Source organism: Salvelinus namaycush, chromosome 23 (assembly GCF_016432855.1).
Source record: "Salvelinus namaycush isolate Seneca chromosome 23, SaNama_1.0, whole genome shotgun sequence".
NCBI classification, from domain to species: domain Eukaryota; kingdom Metazoa; phylum Chordata; class Actinopteri; order Salmoniformes; family Salmonidae; genus Salvelinus; species Salvelinus namaycush.
Genome location: NC_052329.1, coordinates 44,168,053 through 44,185,272, shown reverse-complemented (window position 1 = coordinate 44,185,272; position 17,220 = coordinate 44,168,053). Strand labels below are relative to the sequence as shown.

The 17,220-nt window shown below is 42.8% G+C and overlaps 1 protein-coding gene and 2 non-coding genes across 4 annotated transcripts in view; all 3 read left to right on the top strand.

Moving 5' to 3' along the window:
- atg16l1 (ATG16 autophagy related 16-like 1 (S. cerevisiae)) overlaps positions 1 to 17,220 on the top strand; it is a 62,702-nt gene that overhangs the window by 39,217 nt on the left and 6,265 nt on the right. For both annotated transcript variants that reach the window (XM_038961697.1, XM_038961696.1), the window contains 8 exons: positions 1,829 to 1,934; positions 6,182 to 6,252; positions 7,911 to 7,982; positions 12,392 to 12,512; positions 12,709 to 12,814; positions 14,418 to 14,567; positions 14,951 to 14,998; positions 15,246 to 15,347. In XM_038961697.1, coding sequence (XP_038817625.1) covers positions 1,829 to 1,934; positions 6,182 to 6,252; positions 7,911 to 7,982; positions 12,392 to 12,512; positions 12,709 to 12,814; positions 14,418 to 14,567; positions 14,951 to 14,998; positions 15,246 to 15,347 — 776 coding nt within the window. The remainder of the gene's footprint in view (positions 1 to 1,828; positions 1,935 to 6,181; positions 6,253 to 7,910; positions 7,983 to 12,391; positions 12,513 to 12,708; positions 12,815 to 14,417; positions 14,568 to 14,950; positions 14,999 to 15,245; positions 15,348 to 17,220) is intronic.
- On the top strand, positions 1,983 to 2,245 carry LOC120018987. Its single transcript, XR_005472284.1, has one exon.
- On the top strand, positions 11,903 to 12,170 carry LOC120018988. The gene has a single exon (XR_005472285.1).

Genomic DNA, 17,220 nt, shown 5'->3' with positions numbered 1-17,220 from the left:
TCCTTTTCAAAGGGCCAGTTTTTTCCTGTCAAATTTGGGTTCCCATCAGTCGTCACACTGGATAACTTCTCAAAACTCAGTCACAGCTTTTCCCCACACTTATTTACCTTTCCCTGTGGTTGTGCTCTTTATTGACTGCACTGAAGTAAGCTCCTCTAATGTCAAAGTCTGGGGATAGAATATCAACAACTGCACTGCTCTCATCCAGGGCCAAGGAGAAATCTGTGAAATCCTTTACCTTCTCTACGATGTCCTCAACACGCTATGTCACTGTTCGTCTTGACAGGAAAACATTTTGAAATGACTCTTTCTTGTCGGGGCAAAGTATTGCTGCAGAGTAAACGTTCTTTAACGAATTCGCCGTCAGCGAATGGCTTGCAATGTTTAGCAATTTTGTGGATAGCTAGCCCTTGCAGGAAAATAATGCAAATCCTTTGTTTGCTGAATGCAGTTTTGTGAAAAGTCCTTGCTGCTTTAGCAACTGAGAATGCAACTCTTTCGATGCACTTGCCCTCTGCTCAGACGGCATATTCCTATATTTCTCTGCATGCTTCGTCTGGAAGTGTCGGGACAAGTTTTAGTCTTTCAAGTCAGTGATGCGCTCTTTGCACACTAAGCACACAGCTTTCCCTGATACCTCATTGAATAAATATTTCAATGTCCATTCTTGCTGGAACACCCTACATTCATTGTCTACTTTCCTTTTCTTTGAAATATATGAAACTCATTTTTGAGCAATTTCTAGCTAGCTACTATTTGTAACTGACGTGTCAGCCTGTGCAGTTATTTATACGTGGCTTCAAAATAAATGTCGCACAAGTGGGGGGAGTTAAATTGTTACACAGGCGAGTATTCATTGGGCTTTTAATTTGAATAACAAATGTGTTTTTCAAAACTTTGCCATCGCAAATTCTTTGTTCTGAGCATGATTCCGCGGGCCATGTTGAATCAGGTCGGGGGCCGGCCTTTGCCCTGCATTAGACCATTCTCCTTGTATAACTGGTGGAGGAGAGTCAGGCGTGTTTGACTGACACTGAAAGACAAATTCCAGATACAAATATTTTTGCATTATTATACAGTAGATAGCTGTAATCACCATCAGACACACCTGAATAACTTGATGGGTCATGTAAACATCTGGCGAAGTGGAGTCTTTTTGTTTACATGTAGCTAGCTAAACAATGAACCAGAATTTGCAGTTCTCCATGGCTAACGTTACATCTTTCAAAACTGCAGTAGAAAGGATTATCTACACAACGAGTTGCTCATATTATAGACAGAAGCAAGTTACACGGCAGACCAATCTGAAAGTCACCTCTTGGCATGTCCAGCCCATTCATTATGTCAGCCAATCAAGGCTAGCGGGAAGGTTCCTGTCTCTTTCTGTGGCTAAACCAACTCGGCTCGTAATTTAACAACTTTATTCGTATTTACAGGTGGCGTACAAGTTTAAGGCACATGAAAGTTCACATGTTCCAGAAGGCATTTCTGGGGAAAAAAACTAGGCGACATACGGCTAGTTTCCTGAAACTAGTCACAAATGGCTTTTATGGACTTTCAAAGGAACTGTGGACCAATTGACAAAGTGTGTATGACATTTTGTTTGTGGTTTAAAAACAACCTCCGTATCTTCAGTCACCAGCTGTATTTACTGTGAAAATCCGATTTTTAGTTTTTATTAGGCACCAAATGGACAAATTCTGCAAATAAGATGTTTTCTGTCGCAAACCCCTTTTTGAAAAATGTTCAGTTGCGTGTGTGCCTATATCAACATGAATGACGCTGATGACCTCTGGTCACCCACTGTGTGTGGCATTTGTCTGTTCAGGAAGCCCATGATGGGGAAGTGAATGCGGTGCGGTTCAGCCCAGGCTCCCGACTCCTGGCCACCGGAGGGATGGACCGCAGGGTCAAACTGTGGGAGGTGGTCTCAGGTATGTCTCGTCTTTGTATGATTAAAGTGTGTGACTTGTTGATCTGGAGGTCAGTGATGAAATGTAAAAGGTCTGATTGCCCAAGTCCCTTCCCATTGTCCACTGCTCCCAGCAGCCCTTGCTCTATTCCCAGCATGCTCTAGTTGTGCATCGTTGGCCACAAGGGCTGCTGACAGAGAGGATGACCTCGTATCCTGTGTCTCTGAGACCATGGTGTCACAGTGATGATGGACATCCAACATGACCAATCACCAAGGAGTATCAGGGTGTGGGTTCGGGATAGGTAGATCTCAAGTTTTCAAGCTGAGACCTTCATGACAGGAGAATGATTAGAGTGCACCAAATGGGTAATTCATCCATTGTCAATTAGGTATGTGACAATTTTATTCTTAGTCTTTCCATTAAAAAGCAAAGAAAAAAATATTTAAGTAGGAACATCGGTTAAGAACAAATTGTTATTTACAATGACTGCCTACCCCGGCCAAACCTGGACGACGCTGGGCCAATAGTGCAACGCACTATGGTACTCCCAATCACGGCCGGATGTGATACTGCCTGGATTCGAACCAGGGACTGTAGTGACATCTCTTGCGCTGAGATGCACTGCCTTAGACCACTGCGCCACTCAGGATCTCCTTTTCCAGCCAATGACTCAACATTCTAACAGTCCAATGAATACATTTCAATTATGTGATCTGAAGAATAATCATTTGGTTGTTTATGAAGATCACATTAGAATACAAAAATGTATGTAAAGTGTATTAGAATTTTTTTTAAACAATAATGGCATTCTTTTTTTACTTAAAGGCCCTAAACTCTGGACCTCGAAGCCAGTTACACTGCATTTTTTTTTCCATTTTTCCCATATCAGGGACTGATTTAGACCCGGGACACCGTGTATGTGTAATCTATTATCTGGTAAAACAGAAAACCAGCAGGCTCAATCTCATAGGCTAGAAGTAAAAAAAAAAAAAAAATCATTATTTTGTTTTGGCAGGTTTAAAGAAACATTGGAAATAAGAATGTATTAAAAAAAACAACAGAATAGCATATTTTAAGTTACTAGTCTTTGCTTAATAGCCAGAGCCATGCTGCTGCGCGAGTGGTGCTGAATGAATGGACAGTGTGGATATTCTTGGGAAAAGTTATATTTGGAAATAGAGCTGCACCTCTTGAATTTGTTATTTGACAACTGTAAGTGTCAAACTGCAGAATATGCTATTTCTGACACTATATAGAAATCAAAAAATTTTACCTGCATGGAGTCTTTCTGAAGCAGGATTTAATGGTGATGCTCCTTTCCCTGCATCTGTCAATTCCAAGCTGCGCCCATCTCTTCATGTACAATTTGACAACTGATAATATTGTCACTCATCAGACTATTGTCAATTTCATCTTGTCTTTAGGCTAACTTATGTGTGAAATTAGTTTCTGTATACTTTAAATGTAGTTTTGATGGGCTGGCTATCATTTGCTTCCCCTCACGCATCAACTCGGATAGCGTCAAGCATATGTTTTGCAATATTCTAAAGGCCTACTGCAATACGTAACATGTTTTCGTTTCTCTTAAAGTAAATAAAGCGGTACCCTAACTGCTGCTTTTCACAAATTAAAACCATAAGAGTATCTATTTACCCGTAAGGCGTGCGGTCAAATTATTTGCTTTAAACGTGAGCGCCAATGCTGATAAATAAGCATTCAGTTAGGCCTTATTTAAATTCAATTGTGAAGTAATGTGCACGATTATTGTTCATTAATCCATTTGACTCACCACCTGGATTTGGTTTTATGTAGCAAAATTTGAAATTATGATTTTTACATTGGATAAAAGTAGAGAATCAGAGCTACAAAATGGCATGTCTTGCACTGCATTTGAGGAACAATGGGAAAGTAATTCTGCTTTAAAAGTTAAACTTTTAAACTCACTTTTGAGAAAATGGTCTTGGTTTTATCTAGTGAAGAGCTCTTTGTCTTCACCCATTCAGCATTGTTCACACCCTCTTAAGCTTTAGCCCCACCCATCTCGTTTTGCTCACGGAGCGTTCAGAGCGCACACTTGACGCTCTGGCCAATGATTTGTTTACCACTGGATAACATGAAAACTGCCTAACCAGCTCTGCTGGCAATTTCATTACGTTTTTTTGCCGACCTTTACTGACACCGGCCATATTCAACGAGTGTAATAATGTCATACATGTAAAGTTAGCTAGGGAGCCAGCCAGTTAGCTAGCTAACAGTACACTTTAGCTTAAGACATGTAGCTAGCTAAGTAAACAATGAACCTAGCTAGGTAAACGGCGCGTGTAAGGTCACACACGTAACGTTAGCTAACAAGCCAGCCAGCTATTGTTAGCTAGTTAAACAAGAATGAACATAGTGCCAAATCATGTCGTTACTATCCTGAATGAATCTGCTGGGAGCTAACCAACCAAGTTCAATGTTAGAGCCTAATGTTAGCTAGCAAAGCAAATGCTTCTGGGATACCAATGTCATACACGTTAGCTAGGGAGCCAGCTAACAGTGCACTTTAGTTTGAAATGAAACCACTTTTTCTCAATTAGAAATGTGTAATATCTGAAAATGTAGCTAGCTAGACTATCTTACATATCATCATGAATGATGGAAGCGTCTCCCCTTCACGGATGCCATGCCACGGTTGCCCTTAGTTTGAAGATGTGATCAGGAGACAGGTGTTTTCTCGTCTCTTTAGCTATCATACTGTAACTCCACTGATTTCAGAACTTGATCCTCCAGAAAGTGGAGAGCAATACTTATGCAGCTCCACTATACATTTAAAAAAAGCCGCTTTCAACAGGATTACAAACAGACTGACCAGCTCAAATGGACAGAAGCCCTCTATGGCAGACCAATCCGAACTCCCCTCTCGGCATGTCCAGCCCACTCATTATCGCAGCTAACAACTGTTAGTGGGAGGAGTGCTGTCTTTCTGTGGCTTAACCAACAAGGCTCGTAATTTCACAATTGTATTTACAGATGGCATACAGTTTGTTATCAAGGCACATAAGTTCACATGTTCCAGTAGACATTTCTGCCCCAAAAAAAGCATTTTTTTAAATTTAATTTTTAATCAAACTGCTCTCCTGTGAAGTCGTGACTTGCGACATACGCCTTGTTTCCTGAAACGGTTCACATTTGTCATTCAGTGAGGTATTTTGCACCTGGCCGGGTACCAATGTCGTACAGCGCGTTGTCTTTGTGGGTTATGGTTTGAATAGGTACGAAAACATTTATAAAAATTCTCAGTACATTTCTGTTTGATTTAAAAATTATGAAAAATAAGTTTTGCAAAATAAAAACATTTTTGAAAAGCCAGGGAAGGACATTTTTGGGGGGTAGGAATCGTCCACTAGGAATCGACTCCAAAGATTAAATGTTTTTTGAACGGAGGAGACTGATTAGTTGCCGTACTTCTGAGACACACATCTTTCATAGCGAGAGGGGGGAGGGGCAAAGTATAGGAAGGTTGGCCACCAGGCAGACTTGAGTCAGAACCATGCACTAGGCCCATCTATTGGCAATCAAAAGCTGTATTTCGCAATTTATTTCCTTGCAATGTCTCACAAATTCAGTAAAGCAGGGCCTATCATCAATGAATAGGCCAGGATATTCTACACAAATTAGACCGAAGACTGAACACACGCTCACATCATTAACGAAGAGAAGCGCAGGCTAGCCAGCTGCACTGTGATACAAACATTTTGGGGAGGGGAACAGCTTTCTTTCAGAAATTAAGGATCCCAATTTTAGTTTAAACGTTCACACCCCTAATGTCGCCTGTGTTCAGTTGGTGTGTATTTTAATGGGTACTCTTTTGTTCTGTGTTGTAGCAGTCTATCCTGGGTCTTGTTCATTAGTCACCAAAATAAAACGGATTGAAAGGGGGGGGGACTACCTGAACTCGTCCAATACGAAACGCACATTTTATTTTTCCATCGCTTGCTACAATTTAACACGGCCCAGACATCACCCCCTTTCAAATTGACTGCCATTTATTTGTCTCTAAGATTTGAGTAGAATGATCAGGGACTTCCTAAGATACCGATTAGATATGGTTCTGGTGTATATTCCCTAGCAACCCAAAGGAAGCAAATGGATGGAAACGGCGATAAACTAACCTGAATTTGTCCAATAAGAAAAGCTTGTTTTGATTGCTAAACATTTTCTTATGCAACATTTTTTGCTACGGTGTGCACTAATGAATACCCCTGTTTTCTTCCTGTATGCAGGTCGCTGTGAGCCGAAGGGTGCTCTGACTGGTAGCAACGCCGGGATCACCAGTATAGAGTTTGACAGTGCTGTGAGTGTCATCCTGATTAATCTCCTAGCCTGTCTATAATGGCACCCTATATCATGGATCATCAACTAGAAGGGGCCTAGTCCGAACTATGAAAATAGCCCCAGACCATTTATTGCTCCTCTACCAAAATTTAGTTAGCACTATGCATTCGGGCAGGTAGCGTTCTCCTGGCATCCGCCAAAACCAGATTCGTCCGTCGGACTGCCAGATGGTGAAGCGTGATTAATCACTCCAGAGAATGCGTTTACACTGCTCCAGATTTACACCACTCCAGCCGATGCTTGGCATTGTTCATGGTGATCTTAGGCTTGAATGCGGCTGCTTGTCCATGGAAACCCATTTTATGAAGATCCAGATGAACAGTTCTCGTACTGACGCTTCTTCCAGCTTTCGCACTCGGCAGTCACTTTCTGTGAGCTTGTGTGGCTTAAAACTTTGTGGTTGAGCCTTTTGTAGCTCCTAGACGTTTCCACTTCACAATAACAGCACTTACAGTTGACCGGGGCAGCTCTAGCAGGGCAGAAATTTGACGAACTGACGTGTTGGAAAGATGGCATCCTATGACGGTGCCATGTTGGAAGTCACTGAGCGCTCCAGTAAGGCCATTCTACTGCCGATGTTTGTCTATGGAGATTGATTGCATGGCTGTGTGCTTGATTTTATACACCTGTCAGCAACAGGTGTGGCTGAAGTAGCTGAATCCACTAATTTGAAGGGGTGTCCACTCTTGTATATAAAGCGCATTCAGACGTTTTCCACATTTCGTTACGGTACAGCCTTATTCTAAAATGTATTTGAAATATATTTTCCTCATTAATCTACACACAATACATTTTAGAGTACGGCAGTAACATAACAAAATGTGGATAAAGTCAAGGTCTGAGTTCACTGTGCATTTGGAAAGTATATTTCACTATGAAATCACTTGGAGCTGATTTGCTTGTGTTTTTAGTCATGTCCAACAATAAAGAAAATAAAAAGGACCCTGCTCTATAAAGTGAAGCGCACTTTAAAGGAAATAGGCTGCCATTTCAGGCAAGACCTAATTTCCCCTATTCAGGTCACAGGTAACATCTGCCTTCTGTTTTGCTACCTCTGCAGCAGGGTTGGGATAAATTACATTTCAGAAATTGAAGGTCTAAATGGCATTGACCCCAACCCTGCTCTGCAGCATGACCAGTAATAGAAATTGTAGGGGAGACTATGGGTCTGTCCGTTCATACGTACGTTAGTCACACGATATATGGCACCACTATCCCAATTTTGACAAACTTGTGAATGACACGTTTTTCTATAGGGATCCGGCATTTACAAACTTTGAACAAGCATATCTCCTGTCCCTTTTGAACTTAAATTGTTTTCAATAATTGGCCCATGGGCTACATTATGCGTGGGGGACGACATGTTAACTGTTGCCTTGTTTGTTTTTGCTTGTGGATACTTGCACAGCAAGTTTAATGAGTCACGACTGTCCATCTTTGGTCTTCTGTGACCATGGTCTTTTCTGAAAATGTCATTTTTTTTGTCTTTGAACTAGATTTCAAGTTTATTTTTCAGTGGTCCTCAGTTCAGGTTTAGAAAATGTAATTGAATGACCTACGTCTGACTGCAATGATGCTCTTTCACTCCACTGTTTAACTGGGTGATGTGTGTCTCAGGGCTCCTACTTGCTGGCTGCATCCAATGACTTTGCCAGTAGGATCTGGACTGTGGATGACTATAGACTGAGGGTAAGTATGCCTCAGAAGGGCCCATTTGTTTTCCCTTTTTTTCTCCTGGTTAGGTTATCTTCATCTCTGGCTCCCTCTTGAGTCATTTGTGTGTCATAATTATTTAATCAAACAGTGTGCTTAAAGCATCAGACAAGCGCAATACATACAGTGCAATAGGAAAGTATTCAGACCCCTTCACTTTTCCCACATTTCGTTACAGCCTTATTCTAAAATTGTTTAAATTAAATATTTCCTAATCAACAATACCTTATGACTAAGCGAAAACAGGTTTTTAAAAATGTTTGCACATTTATAAAACGTCTAAGATAAACCTTACATAAGTATTCAGACCCTTTGCTATGAGACTCGAAATTGAGCTCAGGTGCATCCTGTTTCCATGGATCATCCTTGAGATGTTGCTACAACTTGATTGGAGTCCACTTGTGGTAAATTCAATTGATTGGACATGATTTGGAAAGGCACACACCTGTCTGTATAAGGTCCCACAGTTGACAGTGCATGTCAGAACAAAAACCAAGCCATGAGGTTGAAGGAATTGTCCGCAGAGCTCCGAGACAGGATTACGTCGAGGCACAGTTCTGTGGAAAGGTACCAAACAATTTCTGCAGCATTGAAGGTCCCCAGGAACACAGTGGCCTCATCATTCGTAAAATTGGAATAAGTTTAGAACCACCGATGTTCTTCCTATAGCTGGCCGCCCGGCCAAACTGAGCAATTTGGGGAGAAGGGCCTTGGTCAGAGGTGATCAAGAACCCGATGGTCAGTCTGACAGAGCGCCAGAGTTCCTCTGTGGAGATGGGAGAACCTTCCAGAAGGACAATCATATCTGCAGCGGTCCACCAATCAGGCCTTTTATGGTAGGGTGGCCAGATGGAAGACACTCCTCAGTAAAAGGCTCATGACAACCCGCTTGGAGTTTGCCAAAAGGCATGTAAAGGACACTCAGACCATGAGAAACAAGATTCTCAGGTCTGATAAAAGCAATATTGGACTCTTTGGCCTGAATACCAAGCATCACTTCTGGAGGAAACCTGGCGTCGCTCATCACCTGGCCATTTCTCGTTTCCATGGCAACTCCACGTGGTATCGACCATCTTTGAAGGTGTTTGTTTCCTCGAACCTCTGTAGAGCCTCGGTTTCCTCTGGGTTCTGTGTTTTCTCGCTTATAATACCCAGAGACTCAAGCTCCCAGAATGCATGCAGTTGTTTGGAGACTAGTGTGTCTTCATCAAGTGGGATGAACATGCAAGTTGCCTCGGCGTCACTTGGCATGAACACGGGTCCCTGCACCGACCATCCAAAGGTGCTCTCTAAAGCAACCAGCGTCTCCGTCAGTCGCTCCACTCTGCCTGATACTATCTGCCAGTAGTAGTCTGCTCCTATCAGGACAGAGAGTTCAGGATCATTGTCATCTCCTGGAAAGTCTGCGAGCTGCAGTCCCTTTATTGAGCTCATGTCGAATCTGTTCACCAGGAACCTTCATCACAGCTGTGCACACTTGTGGGGTTTCAATTGCCTCTATCTCTCTTCTCTGCTGTTTGTCCCAGACATTCTCCAAGATGACTTTCACTGTGTTGCGTTGGGACGTTGCTGGGGCAGATGAGCCAAACGTGTGAAGAGTGAGTGCCTCTTGTCTGATTACTGGTAGCTTCAAGCCCTTCACAATGTTTTCATGTATGAAGCTTCTCTGACTGCCTAGTAAGCAACGAGCTATCTTCCTGCCCGATGGGCCTTCTACCCATGCCTTTGCCGTTTGTAGCAACACAGTGTTCTGTCCATCTGGTTTCATCTTCACTGAATGGGGAATAACTGAGGAAACAACAGCATCTACAGAAACAGTAGGGAGTTGCACCTCACTCCTCTTACCGGTACACACAGCAATGTGATGTCTGCTTCCACATGTTGCACATGACACATCTTTGACTTTACAGAATTTTGCTATGTGTCTCTGTCCTAAACATACAAAGCATCTTCCCATTTTCTTCAGTTTCTCTTTGCGTGTAGAATAGACAGTTTTGTTCCTTCTGGCTGGCTGTATGCAGTGCTGCAGCAGAGGGCATGTTGGGTCTTTTTGTTTTCATTTCATTGGAGAAGCATGACTTGTTCCATGGTTTGCTCTCTTTCTGTTGGTTGCATGATCTTGTCATTTGTAGCGCTCTCTCCCTGCTCTGAACCTCCTTCTGTAGGAAACTGACAATCTCAGACACTTTCCATTCATCATCTACTCCCCTCTGACGACTATAGTCAAGAGCTATGTCCTCTGGAATCATCTGCAGTAAGATTGGGCATAGTAGGCTTCCATAGGTTTCTGACACTACACCCAGTGATTCCAGGCTCCTAATCTGAATTTCACATTCATCATATAGCTGCCTCAATGCATTTAGATCAGAGGATTTCTTCACAGGGGTGAGATTCAGCAGCTTTGACATATGAGCACTAATCACAAGATCTTTCCTTCCAAATCTGCTCTTGAGTAGAGCGATTGCATCATCATAGTTACTGTCTGTTAACATCAGTCCTGCTACTGCCTTTGCAGCTGGTCCAGTGAGATGTTTTCAGATAGGTAAACTTCTCTTTATTACACAGTGAATCATTGTTGTGAATAGCAGTCTCATACTGGCTCCAACTCCTGCCACATACTGACATCTCCATAGAATTTCTCAATAATCAACTTTGGTAGCCTTACTGATTGTCTCTGTGATCTGTTGGAGTTAGCGTCACTCACCCGTGCTGCTAGTGGATTGAGATCCTGGTTTTTCTTTATCACTCGTTGTGCACGGCTCTTCAGCATGATAACGCGCTCTTTGTAATCCTCCGTGCATGCAATCTCTGCCTCCAATCCGTCCAATGGGGTTAACTGTTCAATTCCACGATCAAGTTCAAACAAACTGTCCTCCTTAGCTGACAGCAATTCCAACAATGTACTCAAGTGATCGGTATCCGGATTCGACTGGGATATTTCCACGTCAATCTGATTCAAAATCCGTGTTGTGGCACCTCGAATGGTACCCCGCTTTCGTCTCATTCTTTCGGTTTCATGCCGACGTTCCTTTTCAGCCGCTTCTTCGTCGCAGCTCATATCCCGGGTTTCTGCACCAAAATATAGAATAACTATCTTCAAAGTAATGACTCGGGACGTCGGGTTTGATATGAAAGCTTCTTTTAGTAATAATTATTGATCACGTTACAATACCATCCTTACAGTGAAGCATGGTGGCAGCATCATGTTGTGTGGATGTTTTTCAGCAGCAGGGAGACTGGTCAGAATCGAGGGGAAAGATGAACGGAGCAAAGTACAGAGATGCTTGATGAAAACCTGCTCCAGGGCGACGGTTCACCTTCCAACAGGACAATGACCTTAAGCACACAGCCAAGACAATGCAGGAGTGGCTTTGGGACAACTGTCAATGTCCTTGAGTGGCCCAGCCAGAGCCTGATCTTGAACCCGATCGAACATCTCTGGAGAGACTTGAAAATTGCTGTGCAGCGATGCTCTCCATCCAACCTGGCAGAGCTTGAGAGGATCTGCAGAGGAGAATGGGGAGAAACTCCCCAAATACAGTTGTACCAAGCTTGTAAGAAGACTAGTGTCATACCCAAGAAGACTTGAGGCTGTAATCTCTGCCAAAAGTTCTTCAACAAAGTACTGAGTAAAGGGTCTGATTACTTATGTAAATGTGAGTTCAGTTTTTTTTATACATTTGCGAAAATGTCTAACCTGTTTTTGCTTTGTCATGAGGTATTGTGTTTAGATTTGATCAATTTTAGAATAAGGATGTAATGTAACAAAATATGGAAAGTCAAGGGGTCTGAATACTTCCCGAATGCACTGTACATAAGAACATAAGCCCCGTTTGGAGCCTAAAATAACTTTGTTTTAGGCTGTGTTTGAGAGACGGCTAAAGTCCTATGCTGATGGTCAATGATGTGATGATGTAAAAGGTCTGATGCACAGTTCCACTGCCCGCTATCCATCGGCTCCTAACAGCCCCTGCTCTACTCCCAACCTGCTCTAGTTGTGCATCGTTGGACACAGGGGCTGCTGACATAGAGGATGACGTCACATCCGGTGTCTTTAAGAGACCATGGAGTCACTGTGACGGACGTCCAACAGAACCAATCACTAAGGAGTATCAGGCTGTGGTATGGGGCTGGGCTGCTGATCTCAAATTTCGAACTGAGACCGCACCTGTGTTCTCAAACACAAAGGGCCATGAGTTTTCCTTCACCTTAACGTGACTGGGTGAAAATCTCCAGGCCTAGTTAGTTATAGGCTCCAACTACGGCCCAGAGATTGTGCTGGACAAGGTTGTGTTCACTAGGCACGAAATGGAAGAAAACGCTCAAACAGTGAAACACTATCTGAACTTGGCCAATAAACGCTTGTTTTCATTCGTTCCCCCCAGCACACGCTGACAGGCCACAGCGGGAAGGTCCTGGCGGCTCGCTTTCTCCTGGACAACGCTCGTATAGTCTCTGGGAGCTACGACAGGACTCTAAAACTGTGGGACCTGCGCAGCAAAGTCTGTAAGAGTCAACTTTTTTCTGATCCCCTTTAGTGTTAGCATTTTGTTTTTGTTCCTCCTTGTCTCTGGTTTCCATTTTTTCTTTTTTCTTTTTCAGCCACACAAAATGGCTTAAGATTAACGCAGATTCAATGTATGGCCTACTCATTGCGGATTAGTTTTACTTGTTAGGAACCCCCAGTCTGTTTCTTCCTCAGGCATGAAGACTGTGTTTGCTGGGTCCAGCTGTAATGACATAGTCTGCACAGAGCAGTGTGTCATGAGCGGCCATTTTGATAAGAAGGTGCGGTTCTGGGACATCAGGTGAGTGTGGAGGGATAGTCCCCAATAGATGGGTTGTAGACGTCCAACTAACCTTAAAGGGGCAATCCGCAGGTGAAACAATCAAGCAATTTCCCAGCCCCTGTTTCGGTAAAATACTTCAGGATAGGGCTGGAGAACTAAGACACCATCCATGATATCAAAATTAGTTTTAACCGTATTTTGAGGCTATATAGTGTTTTTGTACATTTACTTTGTTTACAAACATTGTAGGAAAACAAGCTTGTATTTGGGGTTCTGATGAGCCATTTAAGTTAATTTCTAAAAGAATCAATAGGGCCATATTATTAATTTCGAAGTCAGAAAATGGATGGCGCAACTGCAGATTGCCCCTTTAACCTGACCAAAACTGTAAACCTAACCATATCCCTAGTAATGCTTAATGTATGCTTCCCATTTGTTTTTCAAAATCTTCCATGAAATTAGCAGCAGCAGTACAGGAACTTCGCTAGGCAAATGCATTCTTCTCTCATAGATGTAGAATTAAATGGGAATTACACTCAAAACATTTAGTTTTTGCCCAGCCCTCAAAAGGTCATCTGATTTAAGCATTGACATGGACTTGTTTCTCTCTAAATAATTGTAATTTTGAGCAGAAAAATACAAAATAATCAAAAAAAAGGAAACAGAAAACAGAATTCGGGAAGATATGTAAGTTTGGGGAAATGTACATTTTACAGTACCCCCTTAAGGCTATGATACAATAGCAATGTTGCTGGAAATGGAGAGGGGTATGAGACACTGGTGCAATAATGAGCAACATGGACATGAAATAAATTTCATATGAAGCACAATTTAAAACATTTCCCCATTAAAAAATAAATAAAAAAAGACATAAAAATAAAGTTCTCATCACCTATAGCTTGTTATTGCGAGTTGACTGTCACAGCTGTACTGAGATTAATCAGCAAACAAGCAATAGTGTTGCCCCTGCTTAGTCCATCCACTGAACCTGCTGCTAGTCAACGCCATGGAAATGCAGACGAAGATAACTACTATACATTTAGCAAAGTTCTAACTTCAGCTAGTTAAACATACAAAAAAACTATCTAAAATGGAAAAAGAAATATAAATGGCTATAGCTAGCTAATAAGCTATGTGGCTAGCTAATAAGCTACGTGGCTAGCTAGCTAGTTTAGCCCGTTTGTCCCCCTGACTGCTTAAATTCCTAACCCGATTAGCATGCGCCTCACCATGGATATTTTTGTCAAGTTTAACATGACTAACTTAAAAGTAGTACTCATGCTGCTATAGGGGAATATCCAAATAATGGAAGTGGAGAACCCAGCTGGGGAGAATCATACATACCCAGTGCATTTGTGTCGTGGGCAATGGTTGTATGGGCTCTTTGCCTAAAGGGTTGTTTTCTTGTCATGACACTGGCTTTATTTCCTTGGTTGTATTCACTAGGAACCAAGCGGAAGCAAACATGCCTAAACTGAGAGAGACCTACATGAATGTGTCCAATAAGAAACACATTTTGCTACGGTGTGCTCTAATGAATGCCCCCTCTCGTAACACTGTTCAAATTTTTTTGCTTGCTGTGTATTCATTTGATTGTTCTTTTTTTTCTTCTTTTTTTTAGAGCGGAGAGTATAGTCTGTGAGCTGGAGCTCCTGGGCCGAGTCACATCTCTTGACCTGAACCACGACCGCACCGAGCTGCTCACCTGCTCCCGGGACGACCTGGTTAAGATCATCGACCTGCGCAGTAACGCGATCCGCCAGACCTTCAGGTACGGGGACATGTCAGTGCTCTAGTACTGTAGACTACAGATCACTCACTTGACCGCCACACACCAATTGCTGTGTCAAGCCAGTGCTCAGGGTTTTCTTTATAATATATTTGTAGTTATGGAGAGCCTCACCCATGTTGTCAATTAAGCAATCTGAGGTGATTGCGTTGGTAGTCAGAGATTCTCTTTATTCTTATTGGTGAATAGATGCTATATGTGGCAATGGAATTGTCCTAATAGTGCAAACCCTGCATGTCTGGCACTCCAGGCGCAATCAAACACTCAACGTATTTCAAAGGAAACCAAATACTACTTCAACCCAGGTCTGATGCGGATTAGTGGTGTTGGAGGTTTATGTTAAGTGTGTTCTCATCTCCTCCCAGTGCTCAGGGCTTCAAGTGTGGCGCTGACTGGACCCGAGTCACCTTCAGGTGAGTGACACCTTTAACACATAGTGCACTACTTTTGACCAGAGCCCATTGGGCACTGTAGGGAATAGATTTGGACTGTGTCCCAAATGGCAATTATTGGTTTATAGTTTTACTAACATCGGTCGTGGTCAAATTCCCTACCTTTCTCCATGCAAGTGTGCACATGCTCACCTCTCCAACCACAGTCCCATGACTCTCCATTTGAGCCCCTTGTTTTGACCCTACCATTGCCTTGTTTACTCCTCAGTCCTGATGGAAGTTACGTGGCGGGGGGCTCTGCAGACGGCGCCTTGTATGTGTGGAACGTCCTGACGGGCAAGCTGGAGCGCACCCTGGACAAGAACCACTGGTCAGTTTGAACTTCCGGAGTAGGATCAAGTCTCCCTTCGACGCTGCTTTCTAGTCAGTTTTGCACTTTTTTTCAAATGGTTTCAGGTTCAGGATTTGAGAGGGTAAGCCATAGACCTGGATAGACAGCTGTAGTACCACAAAGCCTGTTTTAACTTGGGCAGTGCCATTGAGGACTTTTACCATTTTGAAGTAGTGAACTGGGTTGGACTTTCTATGCAGTGTTTCCCATAGAATTCTAGCAGTAGTGGCAAGGGTTCGGGTAAGGATTAGTGGAGGAGGGTCCCAGGGGCATGAACCACCTGGAGACTTTTTTTTTTTTTATATAAGGACTGAAAGTCAGTTCTGGTGAGTTTTTAATAGGACATTCTACTCAATAATGAATGAAAATAGAATTACGCTGACACCGTCTTAAATATAATTAAATAGGCTGAAACATAGGGTTAACCATATACAGTGGGGCAAAAAAGTATTTAGTCAGCCACCAATTGTGCAAGTTCTCCCACTTAAAAAGATGAGAGAGGCCTGTAATTTTCATCATAGGTACACTTCAACTATGACAGACAAAATGAGAAGAAAAAAAATCCAGAAAATCACATTGTAGGATTTTTTTATGAATTTATTTGCAAATTATGGTGGAAAATAAGTATTTGGTCAATAACAAAAGTTTATCTCAATACTTTGTTATATACCCTTTGTTGGCAATGACAGAGGTCAAACGTTTTCTGTAAGTCTTCACAAGGTTTTCACACACTGTTGCTGGTATTTTGTCCCATTCCTCCATGCAGATCTCCTCTAGAGCAGTGATGTTTTGGGGCTGTTGCTGGGCAACACGGACTTTCAACTCCCTCCAAAGATTTTCTATGGGGTTGAGATCTGGAGACTGGCTAGGCCACTCCAGGACATTGAAATGCTTCTTACGAAGCCACTCCTTCGTTGCCCGGGCGGTGTGTTTGGGATCATTGTCATGCTGAAAGACCCAGCCACGTTTCATCTTCAATGCCCTTGCTGATGGAAGGAGGTTTTCACTCAATCTCACGATACATGGCCCCATTCATTCTTTCCTTTACAAGGATCAGTCGTCCTGGTCCCTTTGCAGAAAAACAGCCCCAAAGCATGATGTTTCCACCCCCATGCTTCACAGTAGGTATGGTGGTGTTTGGTTGCAACTCAGCATTCTTTGTCCTCCAAACACGACGAGTTGAGTTTTTACCAAAAAGTTATATTTTGGTTTCATCTGACCATATGACATTCTCCCAATCTTCTTCTGGATCATCCAAATGCTCTCTAGCAAACTTCAGACGGGCCTGGACATGTACTGGCTTAAGTAGGGGGACACGTCTGGCACTGCAGGATTTGAGTCTCTGGCGGCGTAGTGTGTTACTGATGGTAGGCTTTGTTACTTTGGTCCCAGCTCTCTGCAGGTCATTCACTAGGTCCCCCCGTGTGGTTCTGGGATTTTTGCTCACCGTTCTTGTGATCATTTTGACCCCACGGGGTGAGATCTTGCGTGGAGCACCAGATCGAGGGAGATTATCAGTGGTCTTGTATGTCTTCCATTTCCTAATAATTGCTCCCACAGTTGATTTCTTCAAACCAAGCTGCTTACCTATTGCAGATTCAGTCTTCCCAGCCTGGTGCAGGTCTACAATTTTGTTTCTGGTATCCTTTGGTCTTGGCCATAGTGGAGTTTGGAGTGTGACTGTTTGAGGTTGTGGACAGGTGTCTTTTATACTGATAACAAGTTCAAACAGGTTCCATTAATACAGGTAACGAGTGGAGGACAGAGGAGCCTCTTAAAGAAGAAGTTACAGGTCTGTGAGAGCCAGAAATCTTGCTTGTTTGTAGGTGACCAAATACTTATTTTCCACCAT